The 21,987-nt window shown below is 32.4% G+C and overlaps 1 protein-coding gene across 2 annotated transcripts in view; it reads left to right on the top strand.

Moving 5' to 3' along the window:
- The window catches only part of LOC126812270 (uncharacterized), a 43,906-nt gene extending 23,073 nt beyond the window's left edge, over window positions 1–20,833 (top strand). The window contains exons 1-12 of one of the 2 annotated variants that reach the window (XM_050538563.2): window positions 290–428; window positions 4,554–4,705; window positions 7,001–7,099; window positions 10,175–10,273; window positions 10,564–10,662; window positions 11,096–11,194; window positions 11,426–11,524; window positions 13,341–13,439; window positions 13,662–13,739; window positions 14,504–14,680; window positions 15,505–15,651; window positions 16,128–20,833. In XM_050538563.2, coding sequence (XP_050394520.1) covers window positions 4,556–4,705; window positions 7,001–7,099; window positions 10,175–10,273; window positions 10,564–10,662; window positions 11,096–11,194; window positions 11,426–11,524; window positions 13,341–13,439; window positions 13,662–13,739; window positions 14,504–14,680; window positions 15,505–15,651; window positions 16,128–18,182 — 3,201 coding nt within the window. In that variant the 5' untranslated portion in view covers window positions 290–428; window positions 4,554–4,555 and the 3' untranslated portion in view covers window positions 18,183–20,833. Of the gene's footprint in view, window positions 1–289; window positions 429–4,553; window positions 4,706–7,000; window positions 7,100–10,174; window positions 10,274–10,563; window positions 10,663–11,095; window positions 11,195–11,425; window positions 11,525–13,340; window positions 13,440–13,661; window positions 13,740–14,503; window positions 14,681–15,504; window positions 15,652–16,127 lie in introns of those variants that run through there. The other variant, XM_050538562.1, reaches the window with a different exon arrangement.
- Window positions 20,834–21,987: the final 1,154 nt, after the last annotated feature.

Genomic DNA, 21,987 nt, shown 5'->3' with positions numbered 1-21,987 from the left:
TTATATTGTGACTTTAATTATAGTTGTATGTCAATGATGTCTTTAATTAGTGACTTAATTAATGACATGATTAACACATTGGATACTTTTTCTCCTCTAATTCATTATACCAGTTTAAAATGATTAAGAAAATACCAAGCACATGAGTCCAGCTAGTAAGTTTAAGGTCTAATGATTTATATTCTTGTCATTTGTTACTGTCTGTTGAAGACAAGCCTAGAGGTACACCAGTGTATTATATACAGTGATTGATAAGATATTGTATAAAATATTTAAACATGGCTAGAGGTGTAAAGATAGAGATCAGATTAAAACAACATGGACGATATTTAAATTGTTAAATAGTGTTTTATACTGGAATATTATATATATGGAATGGATTATATACCTTGATTTGTATCATTGAAGTCATTGATAGTAGACTTCAGGTAATTATTATTTTAATATGCTCAGAAGATGTGTATATATATATTTTACCTATTCAAAATTTTGGATTAAGTGTTATTGAATGTAGTTCTGTTTTAGATACACTGTTTATCAGATTCGAAAGAATAGTTTTAATACTGAATTTGTCATGACTTTACTAGAAGCACATTACGTAACAAACATAAGTAATATTATACCATGTCAGTATTGTCCAAATGTAAATATCAACATAGGAATCCCATTCTTTAACTAATTAGTAAGTAAAAATGTTATCTAATTCCTGTCTTCATGAGTATATATGTAATTAATTCTGTTGCAGATCTTTTATTTCATTCTGGTTTTAGTTCTGTTACACTTGAAAAAGAAACAAATGTATGGTCTAATTTTAATTAGGCTGTTGCAACATTATATAACATAACCATTGTTTGAGTCTACTGGGGCTTTTTCTTAATATAATGATTCTCAGACTGGAGCTTCTGCATAAAGACACACTTTTCTTCATTTTAACCATTCCTGCTGTATGAAAAGTCTAATGGGTCGATCCAAACTCATTCGTTTGAACTGGGCGTAATTTTATAATTTACTTTATTTCAGTAGAACATCATATCGACGGGCCTCACATGAACTGTTATGATCAAGGTCAATGAATTTGAATAGTATAGACGTAAAACATTATCAACCAATTTCTATAGACTCAATTAACCAGTGGAATGTTTATTGTGTGTGTTTGACATGAGAACACATACGTCTATTTATTTTTATATACCAGTAATAATGATATATTTTAATTTTCAATAATAGCATTACTAATAGTATATATAAATGTGTAGCCGCTTGGCTTCATTTTAATTTTCTTTTATAAACTATATTAAATAATTATCCTTTTATACATGTCAAGTAGGTGAAGGCCAACGTTATTACTAGCATTTCCAATGGGGACAAAATTGTCCCCCCCACCCCCGTCTTCATTAGCCCCCATTTCATTTTCAATTTACAAATTTGACATATTCTCTTATTGTATTACTGACTGACTGTGTCTTGATTATTGAGTCATTATTGCAGTTATATATACTTCAAGAACTAGGCATTTTAGTGGAAACTCAAGTCAATCAGCAATGAATCAGGGGGGAAAAAAAAGCCTAGTTTGAACTGGAAACGGCATTACTGTTGAACTCTGTCTTTTTCTTTTAAAACCAGTTTTCCTTCTTGCTTTTTGTTGAGATTGGAAAACAGAACAATAGGTGATATAGTTATTGGTAGATCACCAAATGGTTATTGGTTGATAGAAAAAATTTCAAATTCTGGACTTGGCAAACTGATCTGAATGGTAGTTTAATCAGTTCAAAATGATATTTATTCTTTCACCTTGAGTGTGGCTCCAATACATATTGGTATGTCCGGCATTTGTACTTGTATCATGTAATAATTTGCTTGTTACAAATGAACAGTAGAAAACTAATAGTGTCCGCATATTGAACTAAAGGTAAAGCTATTGTTATATATAATTGGTAAATCATGAACCCAAGAGAAGGTCAATAAATGGTGTTTAGATCTTATAAACGATTGGTCAACATGTGGTACAAGGTAGGACGCCTCTATATCTGTATACAAGATAATTCTACTGTAGACAAAATCTACTATTGTCCACTATTAAATAAGTTGGTCATTATTGGTCGTAAAGTGACACATACCCAGGGTGTTCTCTGTATTCACAACTAGTTGTCCTTACATGTTCTTAACTGTCCTGTGGAGATAACTATTTGAATCGAATGACACAGTCCACTAGGCATACTTTCACATGTCTAATAACATTTTACATATTCAGAGCTATTTTCTAACTGATTTTAGGGAAGAACTGACATTTCCATAAAACATATCTATATGGCAAAATAATTAAAGTATATTTTAAAACTATATTTGAAACCTATATTTAATTAATACTTAATCAAATAGGGAAATATTGTAGGGAACAGCTTGGGAAAGTTTTACAGATATTTATTCCATGCACATGTAGTTGCACATTTTTCACTTAAAACAGATAACTATATTATGTGGTACAATTTTTATGATCAGAATAAAATTACATGTATGTGTATTATATTTATAAAGGAATATTTTTTATGATTTACAAATTATAACAATAAATTCATCTACTCCAGCTTCATTTGCTTTTGAATGTGTTGAACTTTCTTGTCAATATTTGTTTTCTACACTTCATTGAATTTGAAAGTAAACCTCTTGTGTTGACCAGAAACCATTAAATTAGAGTATACTCATATCAAAGTATAAACATTCACATGACAATATGTGAGCTTTAAGCAAAGATTATTTTAAACTTACAAGATTTATGGGGATTAATTTTATATAGTATTGTTAGCAGCATCATTAGATAGGTATGGTCACACATACATTAAAAGACCTGATATTCCCGATTAAAAGGCAAATACAGACGTCCAGACTCCAGACCGCACACAAAAAAAATATCAGTCCAAATATTATTAAATTTGAGCAGTAATATTTATAGTAAGTCATGGTCATCTACAGTTCACATTGCTTTCTATGGATTTCTTGCTTCTTGTAATGGTCTATGGAGGTCGGAATGATAACTTATTTCTATCAATAAACATTTTTCAGAACAAATTTTTGTTAAAATTTAAATCAAGAAAATGCATGTTGTGCTTCTACTGTATTGCATCTTTTAAAATATTTATCATAGTAGAGTATCTACATATTATATTCCCCCATACAATATACAACACTGTGAACATACCAAGTATTTAAGGAGTAATAGTATTGGCCTATTTTGGGGTGTGTTCTACAAATATTTAAGAAGTAGGTAATAGTGTTGTGTTCTACAAATATTTAAGAAGTTATTGTGTTGTGTTCTAAGAAGTAATAGTATTGTGTTCTAAGAAGTAACAGTATTGGGGCGTGGTATACAAATAATTCAGAAGTAATGGTATTGTGTTCTACAAACATTTAAGAAGTAATAGTATTGGGATATATACAAATAATTAAGAAGTAATAGTATCAGGTTCTACACAGAAAAGAAATGATAACCTATTTTGATGAACAAGATTCTTTTCTTACTCTTTAAGACACATTAGTATGTTTATGAGAATATGAATAGATTTAAAGAGGGTCAAAATCTTATGAACTTATGATCAGAAGAAGTAAGCTCTGTTTTGTTACCCATTTTAATAATGAAGGATTTATCTTGATAATTTGTAAAGTGATTTGTTCATGTCTCGATTGTTGATCTGTCAACTGACCACTTCAAAGATATATACACCAATGGTTGAACAGACTGGTATCTTGTATTAAACTACTAACAACTCTATCTATATTCTACTAGTGTTCTTCTTTAACATAGATTTACAACTGATAATAACCTGGGACAATAGCCACAAGTTGATCATAGGCTGGGAAATTATCAATAAGACACTAGACTTATACAGACATCATGTTTCTTTTGTAGAATAAAGATTGTATATTTTTGCATATATCTGAAACTTACAAGTAAATAGGTTTAGTAGATGATATCGTTGTTTTTGAGGGCATTTTTGTAGGCTTGTAAGTTTTGTTAGGTATACATGGCTTGGGTTTGATATTGATGGTCTTTTAAATAAACACTTGCAAATTTCTAAATCTGCAAAAGTATGATAATTTACACATTTTGTTAACTTAATGGTGAAATTTGTGCTTCAACTTTAGTGATTTTAGAATTAAGTATGGAGTTTATCACTTTCTTTCATTAATACAACATTTCCATTTTTTTTATGATTTTAAGTGTGGGGGGGTGTGGGAAGATACATTAGGAAAATTAACTGCAGAATTGTTATCATTTGCTATCTTATTATAAATGGCATTTGAAAGTGTAGTCCTGGTATCTTGATGAAGTCAGAATGCCAAATGTTGCTAGAGGGGGATGGAAACCAGTAGGTCTATGTGACATTAATAGCATATTGATGCTGTCACCATGACTAGACCAACCTGACACCAATCAATTCCAACAGAATGCTCAATCATCGACTCGTTTACATCGGTCCAGATGCTAATTTATGGAAATAATGAAGTATAGATAATTGTCTTGTTATATTAAATAAAGTATATTTTGTATATTACAGCCATGTCAACAGGAGTATTAAATCAGAGTGATGGCCATAGTCCAGTTATTTTACAATCATTAGAAGGTCGGTTACGACTGGCCGCAAGTAAAGGGCAAACAGAAGAAATAGAAAACCTTCTAAAAGCTGGTGCCACTTTTGAACCTGATCGAGTGAGTATATATGTTTTGATATTTAGACATTCAAAAGCTGACATTGAAATTGACTGACTACAAAATTTATCTGGTTTTCTTCGTTTTTTTTAAATGCAAGAAAGATAAGATAAGATAAGATAAGATTTTATTGTATCATAACACCCATTTCAGAAATGAATAAAAAAATTACGTGGTATATTTTGGTATAGTCTTCAGATCTGACTGAAGATGGACATTATATCATTACGGCTTAATCAAGGAAATATCAAAGGTAGATAATCACCCAGTTTTAAATCAATCAGATTAAAAAGAGGCTCCTCAAAGCTTTTGCACAACACTAGGTGGTGCTGGCTTGTTTATTGTCTGCAGTGGATGCCAGATGTTGCAACAGTTTCAGTTTCAATATATATATTTAAATACTGAATGGAATTGAACCATTTTTTGACTGATATTCAATTTTCGCTATGTCGTCTTTTACAAAGGATTCAAGATTTCTCAAATAATGATTAGCAGTCTAAAAAAATCTTTGGTTGTAAACTTTTGAAGTGACAGCCCCTGATATGCACGGTGCAACTTACCATTAATTCTATTGACAAAAAAAAGATACCCATAGACTGTGCATGTAAAATCATTTACATAATATGTTAGAATATGTTTGCGTTCCATTTGTTACAAGGGGGGTTGGATGGCTGAATGGTTAGCGTGCGCGCGCTGTATCATAAAGTCTGTCATTGAGTCGACTGGCGTGGTTTCGAATCCCCGGTTGTACCTGACAAGGAGTAGGGTCGCCTGTCCAACCTCGTGGGTTTTCTCCGGGTCCTCCGGTTTCCTCCCACTGCTAAAGACCCCTACGCGCAAGCGAATTATTGAAATAAAATTAAAATCATACTTTAGCCCCGAAATGACCTAGTTTGTGTTGAGTGAACGTTAAACCCCATTTCTCTCTCTCTCTCCATTTGTTACAATGCATGTACTCTCAAAAACACTTCAGATTACCTGCGTTTTATTGTAAATTTAAAGCAATTATGATAATGTGTGCTTTGGATCAAATCCTGATGCATAAGTAGACCTACTCCATGTTGTTGGCGTCCTCTTATCACACCTTGATTTGGTTTGCCGAACTTTCGAAATAGAATGAACTTTACAGCGTATAACTAGCCTAATTGATTTTAAGAGTGGTGTCAACATAACTCCCCAGCAACTAGGAGTTGCTTGAAGACAAATATTACCTGTTGACTATTTTAAATGGCGTAGATGTTTTATCTTACTCATACAATAAATACATGTTGTAGTTTCATATTACCCCTAATAAAAACACTTCAATATACAAACAATATATTACACTGCCTTATCAGTTTTAAATTTCATAAACTCATATAATATAAAGAGATTTTATAGTATTTTTAAGTGTAGGACGTATATAAGATAGATGATAATCTGTATATATAATGATACATACTAAGCTGTAAAGTGGAAATTATTAACAATTAATGCATAGAATGCTTGATTTTATTATTTTATATAAATGCTTAGTAATGAAGATGGCAGATAGGTATTTTTTTATGGCATGTAATTGATATGTTGTTAAATTTCACATGGCATGTTAATATCTATGTAATTTATGCGTGGTGACCTGAAAAAAATAGGCCTATATATATTTTACTACCATATAATATTAAAAAAAGAATATTTGATTTTTTCTTGACTTAAAGAGATAACAATATGTCTTATTTCAGTCAAGTGTCATCTATGCAGTCCTGTATTTGATCTCAGGGCTACACATGACATGGAATATAAAGTTGTTAGCACCATGTTTTCTAGGAGTTTTTCATTATCCCTGATCCAAAATGACATAGTTGAATGGATTTAAACCCTTATATTTATACACCCACATTTATTGTCGTTACCAGCGTCCAGGTGCACTGATCCATTCAATTTGTTATCTCACATCATGAGTTTTAAATCTCATGAACATGATACAAAACAAAGTTTTCAATGGAATTATTAAAAGCATTGCATGGGCATATGGAAGAACCCTTTTGAAATTCAAATTTATAGGATTGTAGAATTTTGAACACATTTCATAGAATTTTTATTTAGATTCACATATTTACTTTTAAAGCTTAGTACAGAGTTCATGATAGATATTTTAAAACTTGATTTGTGGGAATTAAGATTTTACATGAATGATTGATTACATGTATGTTGTTGATGGGCAATTCCCTGTCTGTGTTTTATAAAAAAAAAATTGGTCATGTTAAATCATCACTGAAAGCACATGTAAAATGTATATATATTCTATGATAATTGCAGGAAGGAAGAACAGCGCTACATTATTCTTCACAAAATGGTTATTTAGAAGCATGTAAAATATTAATACGTAATGGTTGTAGTACAGACTGTCAGGATGTCGTAAGTACATTAACAAAAGTTTGCTAGATTTGGAGAACACATTTTGATTTTTCAAGTAATTTTTATGTTACCATGTCCATATTGCACTGAAAGAAGAGACATATTATAATATCTTTGATTATTTATTTGTTTTAATTAATCCGGTCAATTTGTTTTGAATTTTAAAAATTAAGTGTTAGGGTAGAGTTCATTAATTAAGGAAAAAAATACAGTTTTATGCGTTTGTGTTCATACTGCATTAAAAGAGGCATATTATAATATATTTGATTATTTATTTGTTGTGATTTAATCTGGTCAATTTGTTTTGAATTTTGAGTTAAGAGTTCGGATAGAGTTCAGTAATTAAGAAAAAAAAAAAAATTATGCTTTTGTGCTCTGGAAATGCTAGACCATTAGAAAACATACCATTACTTAATATAAATAGATGTGAAGCTTTTTATATCAGTTCCTATCTCCTACCCATCCTAGTTGAATGGACAAAGCAGTCACATGTTTTACGGGATATTTGGACGTCCCGTCGATACCGATACCAGTATGTCTCTTTCCTTATTTCTTTAAATAAGTATTTCAGGTCCATTTTAAATTTCAAATGACCAGAACTGTTTACAGATATTTTCTTAATAGAGATGTTTTTCATGACCTCCATAAATAAAGAAATGAAAAATTTACTATTCATGATGACAGTCACTGACAAGATTTTACTCTTGACAAAAATAGAAAAATTGTAACAAATAAGATGTCTGTTGTGTAGGATGCTTGAGAGTTGTTATTTGATCTTCATGTAGAGGTTTTATTGTCGAGATTATAATCAAGTTTAATTTTTATCCGCGTCAGTTAATAATACATCTTTTGTTATATATGCTGTATTAAACTTCTCGGGTGTTCCGTTAAATAACAAAGACAGGTATACTATAGAGATTATAAAAATGCTATAAGTAGGTCAACGGATGTCTGTCTTAAAATATTTAATGCTTTTAAAATTGAGTTTTAAAGGAATGTTTAAAATTTAGTTGAAAAGGAATGTTAGTATGTTATCAGTTACATGAATAAAAAAATATGTGGCTAGAAGCAAACAACTTCAGTGCCAGTAGAGTTATCTCCCATGGCTAGATAGTTCATATCTCCAAAGTTAAATATAGGTATTATTCTAATGTAAAGACTTTTTGTTATTATGTAATTAAGGAAATACTAAGATAATTCTGCATACTTAGATTAAAAATAAAATCATGCTTGAAGAATGTGCTGATCTGTACAAAATAGGGAGGATTATTATAACTTCATTTTTTTTAAGATACTTGTAAAAGATAGTGGGGAGAAATCAATCAAAAACGGAAATGAAATAAAATGGGGTTTAACGTCCTACTGTTCTGTTCCAACTGGTCTAATTACGACAGGCATACACCATGCAGTGTGCTAAGAGGGAAATTTTGCCCGGGCAGTGGCACTTTGGCCTTCTCTTCTTATATTGAATTCCAAGTGCCAAGGGATTTTCTACGTGCACGCCAATGTATACACAGGACCTTGGTTTTTCGTCCCATCCGAACAACTATAAAAGCTGTCTTTCTCCGACCCTCCGGCCGGCACTACTTCATTCAAAAACAATGTAAATGGTCACAACTTGCATTAAAATTAATTTATATTTTTTAATTCAAGTACTCCTAATTTTGTCTATTCTTAAACTGTATATTTAACCATTATTCTGGCATGTTGGGGCTTGAATCAAAGAAATTATTTGATATTTCAATATAATTTTGTGTGTAATATGACAATGCATTCAGGTCCCACTGTAATTCAAAATCAATTAAAAAAGATAATGTTTTGTTAGATTTAGACCATTAAAATAACATTAAACTACATGTATATACATTTGTAGGGTTGAAAAATAGATTAATAAAGATAAAAATTTAGTTTAATATTTGAAAAGGTTTTGGAGAAATCAAAAGGTCAAGTAAAGGTCATTTTGGTGATTAATTATAAATCAGCTTTTTTTTCTTTTTTTTTTTGAAAAAAAATGCCCAAATCATAAAAATGTAACATTCTGTATTATGTTTTTCATTGTTTTACATTGTTTATAGCGTCTTGTCTATTTCTTAGTTGCCTGGAGGTCGGGTGTTCGATCCCTGCATTGGCCGAGAAAGTTCATCCAGATTTTCCGGCGTGGTTCTCCCTTGTCAGTGAAGCAGGACGGAGGGGCTGACAAGGAAAGCTGTCTAGTCGTTCGGATGGGACGAAAAACCGAGGTCCCGTGTACACATTGGCGTGCACGTAAAAGATCCCTTGGCAGTTGGAATTCGATATAAGAGTAGGCCGTAGTGCCGCTGTCCGGGCAAAATTTCCCTCATAGCACACTGTATGGCGTATGCCCGTCTTCATTAGCCCAGGTTAGGAGCAGAACAGTAGGACGTTAAACCCCATTTCATTTCATTTCATTTTATTTCTTAGTTCTTCTACGATTGCCTTACGTATCTTCTTAAAGTTACAAAACACAAAGCACTTTCTTCATTCAATCGGTTTTTATTTACTGACATATGTAGATAAAAGTAAAACTTGCCTCCAAACAGAGTGATTGGCATTCTGGTCGGAACTACTTTTATCAGATCTATTCCAGCTGGCAGCTATCTAGTAAAAATATACAAGTGTTGGTAATAGGGCACGGAAATTTCTATCATTTACACATGTTTATAAGCAATTTAAATCTGCTTGAAATAAATCTATTATTATTAATCTTACCTGGATTAAATGTTAGCTTTAATTTGTGATGAAAGTTTTAATTTTGCGCATCTTTTGCCTTATATTGACACGGTTTAACTGATTTTAGACACTGAGGAAGGATTACAAGTCCTCAAAAATTGATTGTTTCAATGGCATATAGTAATTGAACTAGAAATATATTGTATATGATTGAGCAACATTTCATCTATATCAAGCAATGGCAAAATTACAAATAATGATTGAACAAAAGACAAGAGTATCCTCATCAAAAATGTTGCTCAGTATAAATCAACAGTAATTATATTCCATAGAATCGTGTCCGATGTCTTTATTATCAACTTTTAAATTTTTTTTTTGTTTAAGCTTGGATATACACCATTACACAGATGCATAGCACAAGGTAATTTAGAAATAGCTGAACTCTTATTAAATGAAGGATGTTGTATAGATGTACAAGACCAGGTGATTATTGTTCTTTTATTTATTTAGAATTCTAAAATAAGTGGGAAGTGTACAATGATAAGATTTTTTATTGGACATCTAAAGAGTGACTACTTATTTATCAAGATGCCAAAAAACTACAAGTTAAATAGTTATGGCCTTAGTCCGAACAGCATTGAAAAAAAAATACAGAAATGCACAAGTGATGTTAACAGCTTCTAAAACAAATCTAGATTTAATACAATTTGTTTTGTTTTTTTATTGCATTAATTTTTTTTTTAATTGCATCAATATATTTTGATATATTATAGCATGGTAATACAGCTGTACATGAAGCAGCATGGAATGGTTATAGTAAATCATTAGAATTATTAGTTAAACATAACTCTAGTGTTCATTTACCTAATAAGGTAAGATAGTACTTATTAAACACCATTATAAAGTTGTAATATGGGCATGAACAGCAGCACGAATTGAATGAAATAATAACAGATACAACCAAGGAGCTAGATCAGAAAGAGCCTTCAAATGTAAACTTAACTAAATTTGAGAAGATATATTTTTTTATTAGAGCTTCTCTGTCAATCTATTTTTTTTTTACTTTTATAAAATATATTTAATTGACCAGAAATGTAAGAGTATGCCTCTAAGATGGACTTAATTCAACGCTGTACCCATAGCACCTTTACAACCCAACTAGTCAAAGAAAATAGTGCACATTGTTCCATGATATAATCTGAATGTCAACACACAGCCAAATAAGTTAGGTCTGAGAAAACACCCTTTTTACTGATCTATTATCTATTTTCATAAATGTAACAAAATATTTTTTTATTTTTTCAGGCGGGTTTTACAGCATTACATTTAGCGTCACAAGCTGGTCATAATGAAAGTTCACGGGTTCTTCTATATGCCGGTTGTAATCCAGATAGTAAAAATAATGTAAGTTTTAATTAATTAAATAATTTTAAATTAACTGTTTATTAGTAAACCAACTTTTTTTGTTACCTTATTGCCCTTTTCTATTTCTTGAATTATTGGCAGGTCCCAAGCTTAAGTGACAAATTTTTGAAAATGGCAAAATATTTTTCAGTCAAGAAACCATTGTAAATGGTTAAGGTATTAACTTAATATCATTTCCCTATTTAATCAAATTTATTATTAATGTTTCAGTATGGTGACACCGCTTTACATACAGCAGCAAGATATGGTCACGCTGGGGTCACACGAATTTTGATTAGTGCCAGATGTCGTCTAAATGAACAAAATAAGGTACAGTAGTCTACTTTTATTTTTAATAAAACCGATATGGCCTGTATTGTATAGTATAACACATGACACAATTATTTGGAATACAAGTTACTTGAAGGGTTTCTTTCAGCGACGTTTCGACGAGGGCTCGCCCGTCTTTATCAAGCAAAGAATGACAACCATGGCACAATGAAGATATATATACAAAATATGGAACAAAGACAAAAATTAATATACAATCAGAGATAATCGTTTAGAAACCATCTGAGGGTAAATATATCAAAGTTTGTAACAGTCTAACATTTCTCATGCGATGTAGAGATAGTTGTTTGGTGCCGAAAGCATTCACCCTCAAGTCCCACCCTTTTGATGGTTTCTAAACGATTATCTCTGATTGTATATAAATGTTTGTCTTTGTTCCATATTTTGTATATATATCTTCATTGTACCATGGTTGTCATTTTTTGCTTGATAAAGACGGGCGAGCCCTCATCGAAACGTCGCTGAAATAAACCCTTCAAGTAACTTGTATTCCATATAATTGTGTCATGTGTTATTCTCATCCAGTTACTAAATGCTGCTTAAACAATATATTGTATAGTGTGTTTGAAATATAAAGAAGGTATTAACAACTAGACATAATAAGTCTGATATTAGACCACCCTCTAGTATTATTCAATAAACTTTTCTCTTTAACATGTGTTTTCTATAAAAAGATCAAAAACAGCATGTTTAGGTGAGATGTAAATCTCTTCACAAACAAATTCTTGACAACTTTCTCATTGTTCCTGTCTAACTCTGTGTAATTCACGTTGACTTGTGTTCCATGTTTACATCATATTGACATTATCGTCTTTCTTTGTATGCATGTCTAACGGCCGTTGATAGTTCTGATAACTTACATTCAAATTCATTTATAGAATGTCAAAGACAAATCTATATAAACTACATACAGGTATCTATAATATATCAAAGTAAATGTTTTATGAAAATCGATATGTACTTCAGAATGGTATTGGTATCTTCCAGTGGCAGGGTGTAATGCTAAATAACCATTATCGATTTATTTGCTCACTTTGATAGGAGACGATGCAATATTTTCAACCAATCACAACTCTGTTTTCATCAATCATTTCCAACTGAATTTCTAAGTAAAATTATGGTTGTCCTTGATTGAGTGTTCAACACACACACCACACTTTTGTTGTGGTAATATATGTTGGAAATGAAATGTTGGACCAAATTAATTGGGAAGATTGGTATTTATTTGCAATCGTCCTCAATATCAAATTATTTATCAGTAGGCGTATGTGACTTGTTTCTAGAATTGATTGATGAGTGACTTGCATTTTTTTTTAAATATGACTGATTTAAGAACAACCTTGAGAACATTGTAATGGCTGCCACCTCCCTGCTATATATGAATAAAGACCACATTGTATATTTAGCTTGTTGGCTTTTAAACCACAGCCTATTAGGAGAAAAAATGGAAACACAGTTGTATTTAGCCTTTGGTTATTTAGTTTAAAATCTAGTGTAAAATAAACAATGTTTGAAGTTGTATTTTATTTCAAAAATAAACCACTTGTGTACAATTACCCTCTTAACATTAAAGACAAGTTTGATATTATCCAGCTGTTTCTATCTGTGGGCAACTTTTAAACAAATTTTTATTGGAATGTAAAATAGGTTTAATTTCTGTGCATGATCCAAGTCTCCCAAATAGACATGTAAATGCTTTTTGTTTATGGTAGGGTTTCATTTTCAAAATGGAGTTTCACATCTCAGAAAATATTACTTTTAGAATAATATATTTTTTTTATTGAAATATTTTCAGAATGGTGATACTAGTCTTCATATCACTGCTGCTCTTAGAAGACGTAAAATTGCCAAACTACTTGTCGAGGCTCATATTGACATCAGTATCAAAAATAAGGTAAGTTTTACCTAAACATGGTGATCTTTTAGAATATTATTATAAATAATTTATTTGGATGAGTTGAATGTTTTCAGTACTTTTAATCACAAGAAATAAACTATGTAAAGTAGAAATCCATTCCAAATCTTTTCATTGTATAAATAAAATGATCTGCCTACCCAAAAATATAGAAAAGCAATGTAACCGAAATTCATAACTTATTTTATGTTTTCTTAACAGCAAAATGAAACAGCTGTAGATGTTGCCAAGAGAAAAGAGCACCCTGAAATAATTCTTATCATTACATCATTTTCTAGGGTAAGGCAATATTTAATTCTTTAATCTAAATATTATATATACATACCGGTATATAACAGGTTTACACAGTTACAAGAATTTTGTCTGCGATATAACTTCTGTGGAAGCGAATTTTAAAGCGAAAGCTATTTCACACACATTGCATGAATCTACAAGCAATTGGTAAAATGTGCTTAAAATTTGATAAACACATAACTTTGTGAGGAGAAATGGAGGCTCAGATGGCCAAGTATGATCGCAAAGAGTAGGGTACAGATGAGTTTGTACATTTCCATTACCCCTCTCGCTCCTTCCATGTGTCGTCCACAATTCCTTGTGGACAGTCTATGGACTACCATTATTACCTGATCTTTTTAAAATATATTGTGTTTACATTAGTGAGATGTGGCTTAACGAGTAAGGTGCTGTCTCACTAACCAAGAGGTCTGGGGTTCGATACTAGTGTTAGCTTTGAAAGTTCCCGGCCATCTTCCAGATTAGTTGCCTGGTGTCAGTGGTGCAGGATGGAGAGCCTGCCAGGAAAAGTGTTTAGTCATTTGGATACATGTTGGCATGCATGTAAAAGAACCTTTGACAGTTGGAATTATTTCTGTCCGGGTGAAATTTCCCTCATAGAACACTACTTGGCATATGACACATCTCCATTAGCCAGGTTGGTGCAAAAAACTAGGATGTTAAACCCCATTTCAATCATTCATTACATTAGTGAGATGAAGAATCCTATTAAATTTCAGTCTAGCAAGCTATACTTTTGTTTTTTGTAGCCTAGGACGCCACGTCATACTAGTCGAGAACGAGAACAAATACCAGGGCAAGTAGCGTTTAAAGAAGAGATTGAGATGATTGATGGACCTATTGTTGTTCCAGAAGATCATCCACCAATAAAAACCGAAAAACCAGAAGAGAAAAAACGCTTCTTCTTCTTCAAACGGAAGAAAAAGGTAGGACTACATACATGCAGTTGTATTTCGTAAAACTTATATTTTAGTGTAGTGTTAGTCATAAAGATTCATTAATGCAATTTGGGAGAACATTTTGGGTTTGCAGCTACTTAAACAAACCTGCAGACAAGGCAAACTACATAGAAATTGCAATATATCAAATAAAGTTAATGGATCTGGTGGCGAGCCGTAAGCGTCCATTGCGCTGTACTGTCCCAGGCCTGTAATGATAAAGGGTTCACTCAAAATGAAGTTCACAAAATTGATAAATTACTTCTTGAAAGTATGACTTGAAGAAAGAAAATTCTGGTTACAGTCTTCAGCAAAAGAGATATATCTTAAAGATACATTATGGGAGATTCGATAACGAGTTGGCAGTTCTCACTATAATAGTTAAAATCTAGATAATGTAAAGGCAATTTACTGAATATTTCATTCAAATTGATCCACTATGAACCGAGAACTAAGCGATTGAATTTCCGCCTAGCCTTGATCATCATTACTAAAGTCGGTACGATAAACAGTATAGTCTCGATTATCCATTTAATCGTTAAATCGTGAAGGAAAGTTATGCAATAAATCGGTTCATAATCCACTATAGATCGCAGGCTAGCGATGCCATCTAGAGTTGATTATGGTCTGGATAGGTTAATTAATGTCTAATTAATAATTTAGATAACATTTCAGGCCTAAAGAAAGACCTGCAATAGACAGATTTAGCTCTTGCATAATGTATGTTTAATCAAAGACTACTCATTCTTACATCCTCAATACACCATTGCCATCTATTGTGTTATAGATAAATTATGTATGTATATTTTCAGGATAAAGATAAGGATAAAGAGAAACCTGTAGCTCAAGATAAACCAACACCTAATATCCCACGGCGAAAAGTTGAGGGTTTCTTTAGTCAATATGTACCTAAACAAGGTGTTCAGTATTATAGAGATTTAGCTGGTAATATTAAACAGGTAAACATCAAACTTTTATTAGATAAAAATAATACATTTTACTTGCACGGATTCATTTAAGATAGAAATAAAGAACTTATCAGTTTGACCACGAAATATAGTCAGTTCTAATAAGAAACAGATCCATTGGACCAGTGACGGCCCTGCGTCTGGCCCCATTAGTGGCCCTCCATTCGAACCCCCATTTAGCATGTGGCAGTTTCATCATGTCATCAAAAACAATGTAAATTCAAGACTAAAAAGGTCCCCAAAATTACAAGAGATCATTAAATTCTTTAGGCGCCCCCTGAGTCTACCATACTCACAGGCTTCTTCTCAGTCTATCCCTGCATTGGACAAATAAAGCAGAATCAGGCAATAGTGAAGTTAGTGGACCTTCCAAATGAACAAAAAATCCAGAATGAAAACTGGAATCTGTTAATCATACACTGCTATAGATTCAAGAAACATAATCAATGTTTTATATTTATTTGTAGGGTCCCATTGGTTATAGTCCGACATGTCAGTGTGGACCTTCTTTGAAGAAACTTGAAAATGACGTGGAGAAAACTAAAGGCAATCTATACGAACACATCGATGCTTCTCATCAGATATTAAGTCAACGTATTGATCATCTTGATCAACGTACAGCACAACAAGTGTATGCGATAGATAAATTAACGAAGGAACGATTAGAACAGGAACGTCAAGCTTGTCATAATAGAATAACGGAAAGAATCGAAGAAGAATGGAGTGGTAATAGAAATGTGTTATCTCAATATAATAAGCAAATACAATCGTGGCTGGATGATAAAATGGATAGTTATGGACATTGTTTAGATCATCACCATGACGATTCTGCTCTTCCATCTAGGAATATCTTCTTCGACTTTCATCAAAATGCAAATGGACGCTTGTTTAAGTCTCGTTCAGATGAGACTTTATCAGACTGCAGTGGCAAAAATCGTAAGAAAACTTTTTATGAAAGTCGTCAGGCAGCCATGAGGCAAATACGTGGTTGGGACGTTTCATTCAAAAAAGATGGTGCCCCACAGAAAGAGAGGAATAATAATCATTTAACTGTCACTCAGGCACAAGTTCATCCAAATAAAAATAATATGGACAGAAAAGCAGACGGTGCTTCTCCAAAATATGAAGAAAATGCAAACACAATTTATCATGATTTTAATTATCCTGGAGGTGTTAGTAAGGACAAAAGTGAAGGAGCAATTCCTAAACAAAGTGCAAATCAAAAATGGCAGAGACCTGGAGAAAGTGTGACACGTCCACCGACTGTTAGACCGCGACAGTCAAGTCAGTTTGACTCACAATTATATAGGAGTATGTCAAGAGCTCAAATCGAAAACAGAAATTCACGAAGGTCAAATTTAGCCGAAGGGGGGGTCCCAAATATAAGTAACGTCATCGGTGCTCGGGATTCCTCCCTAGGTACTACTTATAACGGCACCGGTGCCTATAATTCTAGTGCGTCAAAACATTATGATCAAAATAGAAACTATCGAACAAGTGCTTATAATTCTCGGCCATTATCACCAAACTACAGACTTGCCAAATCTTCTGATCCATTAAATCAGGATCAAGATCTTTATCCGTCTGGAATTCCTAGGAGTAAAAGTGTCGAACGAACATTAGATAGTCCAGATAGAGCCGAACATAGTATGTCACCTCAAAGGAAAAGTGTAACATTTTTAGATCGTGTTTCAAATAAAACTCCAACACCTTTTGAAAATGGCGAACAGAGACCCGAAAATCACGTTAATAATAGTCCGTATAGAAAATATGATTCTACAAATACTTTTAAACAAGATGAGCTTTACTCTAGTGCAAATGAAATTCGTAAACTGGCTAGCTCCGTTAATTATACTAGATCAACGACAGATAACAGGTTACAAGGTCAACCTTATGGCACTGTTACGTCTGTTTCCAAACCTGTGTATAAAACAGACACACCAGCATACAATAGACAATATCCTTCAGCTACATATAACTATCAAGTTCGCAATAATGTGGATAGTGGAAAAACTGAAAATAGTCTCACAAACAAAGATGTTATTTTAAATGGCTCAAAATCCCCAGTTCATCATCCCTCCACTTTTATACCTTACGCTCATAGTTCACCAAGTCAAGTTGTTTATAATCCAGCGTATGTTAATAAAGAAGATTCTACGTGTAGTAGTAATCCCGACTCGGGTTATAGTAGTAAAGGTATAGGACAGGGAAATCAATCAGTCAGTTGTACGCCCTCCTCATCGTTTAGTGCCGATCGTAGTTTATCAATAGGTACACCTAGTAATAGTAACTCACCTTGCTTAACGAACAATCCGATGGATTTTCACTTACCGAAATCATCAGGGGTGTCGACTAACACTAATACTACACAGTCCCACAGCTGGTATGAGCGTAAATTACTTGAGGCAGCGGAAAAGATGCGTAAAACTAACCAATATAATGACTATGATAATAATACTAAATCTTATAATGAGTTATATGTGTCTCTAAATTATGATCCAGTACATGGTAGTGATGTGTAAATTGAATTGTTATATAACACTATGTGTTTGTTATATATCTGTTAAGTTTTGTTAGTCGATGTTATAAATTATAATTTAATGTTATGTACAGTATGGAGTATTGTATTTCACCATGATGTTGGATCTACAAGTTTCTGAGAATAACCACCCAGCTGAGAAAGGAACAGCGGGTTCTATATCGATTTGTGAACATTGTGTCTCTAATTGTACTGTTTCAGTTGTTTGAAATTTGTTTAATAGTGGATTCATATTTCATGTAGATTTCATGATTGATGGAAGGATGATAATGTAAAGGTTCAGAGGGCACCTTAGGTCTCTAGTCATTGTGAAACTGAAAGATGGTGGACATATTTAATAAGACGTAATTTACGTTTTTATTAAGACGTAATTTACGTTTTTATGTGTTCATTTAATTCAGAATTGCATGTATTTATATTTGTTTACCAATAATCATTCCATATTGCATTTTTTAATTTGTTCAAAGAAAGTGATTCAGTAAAATCAGGAATTTTTATTTTTCATCAAAATTAATTTTATCTGACGGTATGATTTTATTGTCTTCAAATATTTTTTTTTTTCTACATGCAATAGATAAAAGATTTTCGTTATGATTTGCATTTTAATTACTGTCCCTACAATAAGTACTATTGTAATCTGTAACTTCTAACAGTAGTGAATGTGCTTGTAACAATCTTTAAAATCCCCCACGTAAACAATAACACTATAATCGGTAACTTCAGGGTTAAAGGCACAACAGACCAATCATTCGCATATTTATCTCAAAAATAAAAAAAATAAAAACTGTACTATTTTAATATAAAGGCTGTTTGTTGCTAAAGAAAAATTTGATTTCTTGTAATTAAGCACACCCAAGAATAGAATAAAGCCTTTATGAAGAATTGGATGGCTTGAACAAAAAGATTGCAAAATTTATACTACCCTTGAGTGGCATTTAGCGATTGAACACATTAAAAAAACACAACACGGTTTCATTTGTGCTTGATAACGATAAGAGAATACTTGTCGAAACGTCATGCTATACTTATAAACCAGTGATTGTATTTCCATATAAACTGTGTTGTGTTTTTTAAAATTTATACTATTTTATTTGGGCAAGATGCATAAAGTAGGGATGCAAAATCTCTAGAATAGTTGAAATAATTTCTGGACAAAATGTTTTTTTTAATACACTCTTATATTTAACCTTTATACTGGCATGTTGAGGCTTTAAAATACACACCTCTAAATTATCTCCCATAGCAACTTTTGATGGTTTAAGGTGGCTATTCCCTGTATCAACCTTCTCACACTGATCCGCAGTGAATATTTGCTTGGCCGCGACAATCACTGATAAGGATGACATTGATGCGGCTTAATGAGCTAGAAATATTAACTTTTTTCCTGCGACAAATTAAATTCTAAAACATTTTTTTTATATATTGGAAAAATAAATAAAGGCGTTTGACGTATTTGTAGGTAAAAATTATTTCCTATTTAGTGTAAATGGGTATTAAAATGACTAAAATGCAGCATTCTCTCCGAAGCAGTTATGTCTTATGTAAACAATGCACGCGTCATTCAGCCAATGATTCACACCGCATGCTGTGACAGCACGTGTTAAGGCAGTCATCTATGACAGAGGTATTATACGAGACTCGTAATTCTCTGTGAAACAGATTGCAACCTTCTGTGAAGTCATTGTGGGTTAATACTTGGTGATAATCCTCATAGTTTGTGTCATGTTTAAGTCAGATAGCAACCTACTTCTGTGGTTGTTAATCGAAATAAACCATGTGGGCCATGCCCTTAGGATTTTTATTTTGAACAAAAACCTGGAAAGTGGTTGCTATTTACTACATATAAAATTCTCACTTTTGCACGATACATGTACCAGGGATCCTCACCTCTCTTGTCATTTCGGTTTAAACTTTTTCAATCATTAATAAACCTGTAGTGTTGCTTGCTAGTAAAATCTATTAATTTGCTTCTTGTCTTTCGCTTTCGTTTCCTTAGAAGCTTTTTTAACAAAATAGATTTGTGATCTTGGTGTTTCAAAAACATTTTCATTTCACAGACAAACCCAGCCTTATGCATTGATTTTTCTTATGAAAATGAATTATTTATAAAGGTTTATATAATTGTTCATCATATCAAAACCTGCTGCCAAGACAATTAAACTCTTAAGTTGATAATATTATATATATATATATATACCAGTATACACATTGAAGTGAATGAAAACGATGAAACTCGACTGTTAGGATTAGACGATGAGTATCAGTAGGTGGCTCCCCACATAGTGTAACCATGGTATATATATAAATAAAATAACAGTGTCTCAAAATGTCCTTGGAAAAGTTACAGCAAGACATCATAGCCCATTCCATTCCATCAGAAATAAAATAACATTGATATGTATATACAATAATTGTTTCCATGCATATCATTAATTTATTATATTCCATAACTTCCATATTGTTAATTATTAACATTTTGAATGTTAACACAATTTATTATATGCTGAATTAATTTTACCATTAAGGGCGAAAGAAGGAAAAGCCCATTCCACAAATTTGTAAAATATATTTTATTTTGTTTTTATATATTATTTACTTATTTGTACAGAAAAATATAAAAATATTTTTTCTACATCTTTATTTGTGTTCATTTGTTTACTATGGAACCTGTTGAGTAGTCCAAGGTGTGCACTTTACATTAGAAAGTCTGTCAAGTGGCTGTGGTTTCAATCCCAAGTTTGTACGTGACAAGGAGTAAGTTGTCTGCCCAACTTAGTGGGTTTTCAACAGCTCCTTCAGTTTCCTGCCACTACTAAAAATACCTGCTCCCAAGCAAATTATTGAAATAAAATTGCATCATATGTTAGTCCCAAAATGACCTAGCCTTATCTTCATCAAATCAAACTGTTGTGGGGTCTTTTACATGTAAACAGCACCCCAGTTTTCTGTCACATTTTTATACGTCCACATTCATAATGGATGGATCATCTTGGAACTTACCATAGTTATTCTTTATACCGTAAGGATAGCAACTATTTATTTTGATGCATGTCCCATGCCCAGGGGTGTTGCACCACACCCTCTTTTTCCTTAAATTTTTGTCTGTAAATATTCTACAGGTTGCAATAATTAACAGCTTTTGATCAAATTCACCATATCATTTAATAATGCTTTCGATATGTATCGGATCGAAACTTCGTGGATTATTGGCCCTTGATTGAACGAAAAATTGCGTTTTTAGCTTGTGGACCCTATAGAGGTCACAATTTTGAACCGATTTTGACGAAACTTGACATGCATGTTTATAACCCAAAGATCTTGGTTCCTGTCGAGATTTGCGCCCATCGGAATGTAACTTCCTGAATTATGGCCCCTGATTGTCCGAAAAATCGCTTTTTTTAGCTTGTGGTCCCTCTTGAGGTCACAATTATTATCCGATTTAAAAAAAAAGAAAAACGTTTGATTATATCACCACACCGTAATAAAGGTTGAGTTCGAATTTCGTGAAAATCGGACCAAAATTGCCGGACAAAATGGCCGCCGCTTGTACGCAAATAGTGTAAAAATATGGTATATCAAGGTTGTGGACCCTGTAGAGGTCACAATTTTAATTCGATTTTGATGAAACTTGAAATGCATGTTTATAACCTAAAGATCTTGGTTCCTTTCGATATTGTCCCATATCGGATCGTAACTTCCTGAATTATGGTCCCTGATTATACGAAAAATCACCTTTTTTTAGCTTGTGGTCCCTCTAAAGGTCACAGTTATTATCTGGTTTTAAAAAT

Source organism: Patella vulgata, chromosome 2 (assembly GCF_932274485.2).
Source record: "Patella vulgata chromosome 2, xgPatVulg1.2, whole genome shotgun sequence".
Lineage (NCBI taxonomy): Eukaryota > Metazoa > Mollusca > Gastropoda > Patellidae > Patella > Patella vulgata.
This window is presented reverse-complemented; position numbering and strand designations above follow the sequence as displayed.